At 51.5% G+C, this 7,393-nt stretch overlaps 1 protein-coding gene across 1 annotated transcript in view; it reads left to right on the forward strand.

The window, feature by feature from the left end:
- magi2a (membrane associated guanylate kinase, WW and PDZ domain containing 2a) overlaps nucleotides 1-7,393 on the forward strand; it is a 148,426-nt gene that overhangs the window by 95,092 nt on the left and 45,941 nt on the right. The window contains 6 exon segments of the mRNA XM_084483315.1: nucleotides 4,107-4,184; nucleotides 4,187-4,254; nucleotides 4,256-4,297; nucleotides 4,299-4,323; nucleotides 6,486-6,691; nucleotides 6,693-6,781. Of these exon segments, the coding sequence (XP_084339441.1) occupies nucleotides 4,107-4,184; nucleotides 4,187-4,254; nucleotides 4,256-4,297; nucleotides 4,299-4,323; nucleotides 6,486-6,691; nucleotides 6,693-6,781 (508 nt within the window).

Below are 7,393 nucleotides of genomic sequence, written 5' to 3' on the forward strand. Positions count from 1 at the left end.
CTGCTTCTCTCACACAACATCTGTCACATCTGCCCCCCCCCCCCCCCCGGTTCTCTCCCTGGGGTCCTTTGGGGTCCTCCCGCCAGCAGCAGGTAGTTCTACACCCGGCGCCCCTACATGAGTCTGTCTCTGGCCCTGCACTCACGCAGAACAAGACACTGTCGACGGAGAGAGAAAAAACAAAAAACATCTAAATTGCAGCTGGCCAATAATTGGCCAGCTGCAATTTAGAGGTTTTTCTTTTTTTTTTGTCAGGTCCGGTAAATTATTTACTTTTTTTTTTGTCTGAGCTGGGAGAGATGGGAGGGATGTGAGCGCGAGGTGGGATTCTTCCAGGGATTCTCTGCTCTCAGAACCCAACAGGTGGCATCGGAGACAATGTGACTCTGAGGGCTGAAGCTCCGTCGTCCACAGTTTGATGTGTTTGCATGATTTAATGGCTGATTACGCTGGAGAGAAAGGGAGGTTAGAAGGAAGAGAGAGAGGAGATATGGGAGACTACTGTTGGAAATTACCCAGATATCCCAAACCTTGTCAATCACGGGTCAACAAATGCTTGATGGACACTTTTAGTTACGGAGAAATGGAGCATGGACCGTAGTTATCATGTAGTACAGCTCTACCCTGGGAAAGTTGGAGCCCCCTCTAATCATGCTGTAATTATGGGATGGAGTTTAGGGTTGTATTTTAAGTTGAGTAAGTTTTCCGAGTTATTCTCTGAATGTGGTTTCAGTGCAACTGCACCTCAAGGACTTTGGCAGCGTTCCTGTTCCTTCCTCTCCCAGTCAGGGGGGACTCTGCACTTTCTTAAAGGACCATCTCCAGTATTCATTCAGCCCTCTCTATTAATTAACTTAATTATTTCTTGTCAAAGAAGTGGTCTGTGTGTGATGTTTTCAGCGTACTTTCAGTTTAAACTCTGATCTTGTTGGTTTAGTTGAAGTGCTCTTCTGTTCCTGTTACCTGGAGTCTCCCGGCGTCTCCTCTAGACTTCTTACCTTCCCTTCCCTTATGCCTCCTGTGTCTCTGAAACGGTGGCGGACGCTGAATGAACCTTCCTGATCCCCGGTTTGATGGGCTGCTTGGGATCCCCTGAGCACGGAGCAGACATTTAAACATTCCTCCACCACAGACACCAGCCCATGTTTCCTTCAGTCTGGTTTTATCTCTGAGCCACTTCACCACTGTGATGGTCATTCCCAGTGGCTACCGAGGGTTTGTCACAAGATCTGACGCCTAGCCCGTTCGAATAAGGCCCGTCGAAATCTGCAGCTTCTCTCCTGCTCAAGTTGGATTTATTTCTAAAAGTAGAAGAATAAGATCAGCTGCTGATGCAGTGCTCTGATCAAACCACCTCCTTCTCGTTCTTTCTTTGCAAACGTCACAGAGGCCCACGACGGGACTCGCGTCTGGTCATCTCCTGCAGGGAGCGTCAACGTCACAGTGGTCTCTCTGTCTGGGACTGGTTCTCCCGATCTGCTGGTGTGCAGACTGGCCGCTGTTGGGGAACTGGAGCATACATGAAGCACACAATACAAATACATACTGGATATACAGTAAATACATACTGGATACAAATGCATACCGTATAGAAATACATACTGTCTATAAATACATGGAGATATTAACTCACTTCTGTGTATTAATACATGGAAATATTAACACATACTGTATATTAATACATGGAGATATTAACTCAGACTGTATATTAATACATACTATATATAAATACATGGATATATTAACTCACATACTGCATATTAATACATGGAGATGTTAACTCACATACTGTATATAAAATACATGGGGGGAAATTAACTCACATTTTGAAGGGCATAGAGTAATCCTTTAAAACTACACCTCAGTTGAAGAAGGAAAAAGTGTTTCCTGTTTTGAGTTGTTCTCTACAGTTCAAAGTCTCTAACAGCGGTCCTTTGTGTGAGTCAAGGGCACCGTTGTCAAAATGGTGGTGGTTTGCCGTTACCGTGGCAACCAAAGGTTACCACCGCAGAGTCACAGAGTGACGGCATTTCACGAGACCTTCTCAACATGACACGCAGACACCTTTTTCACCACAAGGAAAATTCCTAGATGGGTACCAAGGTGTTATAGGAAGCCCTGCGAAGAACGGGATGTGACTGATGGAGGAAATGATTTTGATTCCGATCATCCGTTGTTTGTAAGGAGTCGGAGATAAACGGACCGGTTTGTAAATGACCACTAGTAATCTTTTTTGAATGGTAAACGGATTACCGTGTTAACGCCCTGGTTCGCTGAAGCCTGACCCACACATGGTGCTTCTGGACTCACATCCTCGTGTTGTTGTTCCTTCTGAGCACTCGATGGACCAACGACCTCCTCCACCCCAGGGGCCGGAGAGAGGACGGTGTGAGCGTGGCGGCGGCTCGCTGCGTGCGGCTGCAGCAGACGGTGTCTTGGTGGTCCAGCCCTCATGTCCTCCTCGTATCTCCCTCAGATCTGCTAGACGTGCTGGTCACGTCCCGCGTGTCCGTTGACGTTTTTCTTCAACACAGCTTCTGTCCCCAACTGATGATCTCCACTTTCTCTGCTCTTTTTTTTTGCCCTCCCTCCTCTCCTTGTGTAGGCCTACTGTCCTCTCTTTGTGTAGGCCTAATGTCCTCCCATGTCTCCTTGTGTAGGCCTACTGTCCTCTCCTCGTGTAGGCCTACTGTCCTCTCCTCGTGTAGGCCTACTGTCCTCTCCTTGTGTAGGCCTACTGTCCTCCCACGTCTCCTTGTGTAGGCCTACTGTCCTCCTCTCCTTGTGTAGACCTACTGTCCTCTCCTTGTGTAGGCCTACTGTCCTCTCCTTGTGTAGACCTACTGTCCTCTCCTTGTGTAGGCCTACTGTCCTCTCCTTGTGTAGGCCTACTGTCCTCTCCTTGTGTCGGCCTACTGTCCTCCCACGTCTCCTTGTGTAGGCCTACTGTCCTCCTCTCCTCGTGTAGGGCTACTGTCCTCTCCTCGTGTAGGCCTACTGTCCTCCTCTCCTCGTGTAAGTCTACTGTCCTCCTCTCCTCGTGTAGGTCTACTGTCCTCCCACGTCTTCTCGTGTAGGCCTACTGTCCTCTCCTCGTGTAGGCCTACTGTCCTCCTCTCCTTGTGTAGGCCTACTGTCCTCCCACGTCTTCTCGTGTAGGCCTACTGTCCTCTCCTTGTGTAGGCCTACTGTCCTCTCCTTGTGTAGGCCTACTGTCCTCCACATCTCCTCGTGTAGGCCTACTGTCCTCTCCTTGTGTAGGCCTACTGTCCTCCACATCTCCTCGTGTAGGCCTACTGTCCTCTCCTTGTGTAGGCCTACTGTCCTCTCCTTGTGTAGGCCTACTGTCCTCCTCTCCTTGTGTAGGCCTACTGTCCTCTCCTTGTGTAGGCCTACTGTCCTCCTCTCCTTGTGTAAGCCTACTGTCCTCCCTCACTGAGCGTCCTCTCATGTAGGCCTGCTGTCAAGCGGTGGTGTTCTGGTTTGTTCGGGTTCATTGCGGTCCGTTGATCTGTGATCTTTACATTAACTTTTCAGCATCTTTGATCCCTGGTGTCTGGTCTCCTGGTTCAGAGGAGTGTTATCTGTCTCCGGATTGGCTCACTCATTTCCCCATATCTTCACCTCCTGAATGATACATGAGACAACACATTAGAGGAGCAACCCCCAAAACGCTTTAAATATGGAGGGGGGATGTCACAGAGGAGAATAATCTATGAAAACAGCATATAAACTACCAATACAGCATATTAAACTACCAAACTGCATATTAAACTACCAATACAACATATTGAACTACCACTACAACATATTCAACTACCAATACAACATATTTAACTACCAATACAACATATTTAACTACCAATACAGCATATTAAACTACTAATACAAAGTATTAAACTACCAAACTGCATTTTAAACTATTAAACTGCATATTCAAATACCAATACAGCATGTGTGCGTGTGTGTCTGTGTCTGTGCGTGTGTGTCTGTGTCTGTGTGTGTGTGTGTGTGTGTGTGTGTTTGTATATACCTATATCCCTGTGTATGTGTGTGTATTTTTATATATATACCTGTGTGTATCTATATATCCTCGTCCCCCTTAGATAACCATTACGGGACCCCTAAGCCCCCCGCGGAGCCCAGCTCGGTGCTGAATGTGACGGAGCAGCTGCTGCCCGGCTCCACCCCAGCTCCCAGGGCAAGAGGAGGCGCAACAAGTCTGTCAGCAACATGGAGAAGGCAGGCATGGACCCCCCCCGAGGAGGAGGAGGAGGAGGAGAGGCCCGTCGTCAACGGGCAACGGCATCGCAGTCACCCCAGGTAAGCCCCCCCCCCCTCTCCCCTGCCTTTCCCCACTTTCCTCCCTTCTGCTGGCCCTGGCAACACGACTGCATAACCACCAGTGACGGCTTACTCAGAAATAACCTTGGGAGATGTGAGCAGCGGGGAGCTGCTGACGTCAGGATGACGGAGCTTCCGTCTGAATCTGAAGGACGCCGGTGGGGGCGGGGGGTAGAACCTTGCGTTGAGGAAGAAGTAAAAACACGATTCATGATGTATTCAGTCCCACGGCAGGCGTGGATCCACGGGGGCTGATCTGTCCTCAGGCGTGTGGGAGTGCCCTCTCCCCTCTGGAGAGACCACCCACAGATAGAGCGAGCGGCAGCCACGCCCCACCCACAGCGTATTGACGGGCGTCATATTGAACCGGCCAGGAATAGATGTGCTGGGTTTGACTCCACAACAACAAACCAAACCGACGGTACATCCTCTCTGAGTCCGGAGAACAAAAGGCCAAATGTGTTGGAGCACGCAAATGTGACACACCAGCCTTACCCTGCAGCTCATATGTGCACACACACATGCATGACCACCCCCCCCCCCCCCCTCCCCCCCTCAAACACACACACACACACACACACAACACACACACACCCCCCCCCCCCCCCAACACACACAGCCACGCGGCGGACGTCACCCAAACCGAGGCTGCCGGTTCAGTGTGCTTTATCTCCTCATCACATGCACCGGCTGATCACAAAGAGTCCTTCTACCGGCTGGCTTTGGAGCCGGTCCCTAAGCCCTAGGGGGGGGCCCGTGACTCTGGGGGGGCCGGGGTCCACAGGACGGGCTCTGTATTGATCTAGGGCCCTCTCCCGGTGGTGGGGGTGGGGGGCGTGTCAGTGTCAGTGTAGCCTCTGCCCCTCGGTGCTGCCTGCCGGTCCACACCAGTGAATGCTACGGAGGCTGTCGCTCAGCAGGACCTAACCACCTGTTGGAGGAGGGGGGGGGGACCCCGATAACGACAACAACACCCGTCGCGCCTCAGACCAGAGACTCGGAGGGAAGGATGAGATTTTGGTTTTCGAATCGCAAGGAGTTCAAACGAGGTAAGGGACTGGAACAAAAGACGACCAGAGAGGAAGGGGGTGGAAGAGTTCTCTGGTCCGGCCGGTCTCTGATGTGGTTCAGTGCTGTCTCACCAAGGGGGTCTGTCTGGGGGGGAGGGGGGGAGGGGGGCGGGGGTGTCTGTCTGTCCGGCAGTGGGTCTCTCTGTCCGGGAGGGGGTCTGAGGTGAAAGCACCAGTTGGAACCAGGCGGTTTCTTCTAGATGTTATTGTTCTCTGCAACTTTATTGACACCCTTCAAACACACACTGTTAGCTTCAGGCATTGTGAGACAAAGCCTTAAACCTACACCTGTGTGTGTGTGTGTGTGTGTGTGTGTGTGTGTGTGTGTGTGTGTGTGTGTGTGTGTGTGTGGTTGTGTGTAAGCGGTTTTCTTGTTTGTTGTTTATAGCCGTGCACCCGATTTTATTTTTTCTGCCTGTGCCAAAGAGCGAGAGGTGGGGGGAGTAGGTGGGGGTGGGTGGGAGGGTGTGGGGGATCAATAGAGCCCTAGGGCTTTGTGATCTAAGCAGATAGCACCCCACCCGGTCCTTTTATGGATTATCTCTCAATCTGTCTTCCTCCACTGACCTCATGCTGGCACCGCTCGCCACACCACGTCACCAGACTGTCAGCACTTCTATTTACCCAGTTCGATCCCTCTCTCTCTCTCTCTCTCTCTCTCTCTCTCTCTCTCTCTCTCTCTCTCTCTCTCTCTCTCTCTCTCCTCTCTTTTTTTTCTCTCTCTTTTTCTCTCTCTCGCTCTCTCTCTCTCTCTCTCTCTCTCTCTCTCCATATCTTTCTCTCTCTCCGTCTCTCTCTCTCTCTCTCTCTCCCTCTCCCTCTCTGTCCTCTCTCTCTCTTTCTCTTGTCACTCTCTCTCTCTCTCTCTTTCTCTCTCTCTCTCCTTCTCTCTCTCTCTCTCTCTCTCTCGCCCTCTCTCTTGCCCTCTCTCTCTCTCTCTCTCTCTCTCTCTCTCTCTCTCTCTCTCTCTCTCGCCCTCTCTCTCTCTCTCTCTCTCTCTCTCTCTCTCTCTCTCAGGTAACCCCTCTCTATCCTCTCTCTAAGTCCCAGCTCTGTGTGCTTCCCTTTCAGAGTCCAGTGAACATGAGGACCGGAGCACCGATGCCTCTGGGGAGACCCCCCCTGGGCAGGGCGTCTTCTCCGCCACCCCCGCCTCCAGCGGCCCCCTCCCCGCCGAGATGACGCCCCCAGAGCAGGAGGGACCCATCCCCGACGCAGAGACCACCGCCGCCGCCGCCGCCGCCGAGCCCCCCGCCATCGACACATCCCTTGCTGCCCCCCAAACCGGAGGACGACGAGGAGCTGGGGCCCCTGCCCGACAACTGGGAGATGGCGTACACGGAGAAGGGCGAGGTGTACTTCATAGAGTGAGTCCTCTTAGAGCCGCCCATCTCAGACGAAGGGAGGGGTGCACTCGATGAGAGTGAGCGGGGCGCGGGGCGGCCGTCTTATGGCGCCTTCTATTTGTCCACCCGACCTCGATCTGCGAGTCGGATTTCCGAGTTACGAACCGGAAGTTGCAAATAGCACGCCCCCCGAGGTCGTAAAAAACGACTCGTCAACTCGTCTGAACTCAGAGGACCCGAGTTCAGTAACAAAGATGGCTACCCCGAGCATCACATGTAGTAAACATTGTGGTTTTCTACTATTTTAAGCACTTGTGTTTTTGTTGTAACCAAATGAAGAAGTCGTACACATAGCACTGTATACTGTTACCTATAGGCATGTCATTACAGTCTTATTATGTGTTAAATACCGCCTATTTTGTAGCTTGTGCCGCTGAAATTGGCTAGAGACGCTCCATGTTGCTATGACAACAATGCCGATTCTTGAGCAGAAAGCAGAGCTCCGACTCGTCTTGTTGTGTGCCAAATAGAACGAAAAACCCGGGTCACTCGTTTTACGAGACGGATGTGACGTCACACCCAAGCTGCAAGTCGCGATTACGAGACAAATAGAAGGCACCATTAGATCAGGAT

The sequence above is a fragment of the Micromesistius poutassou genome (genome assembly GCF_964030765.1).
Source record: "Micromesistius poutassou genome assembly, chromosome: 18".
In the NCBI taxonomy this organism is placed as follows: Eukaryota; Metazoa; Chordata; class Actinopteri; order Gadiformes; family Gadidae; genus Micromesistius; species Micromesistius poutassou.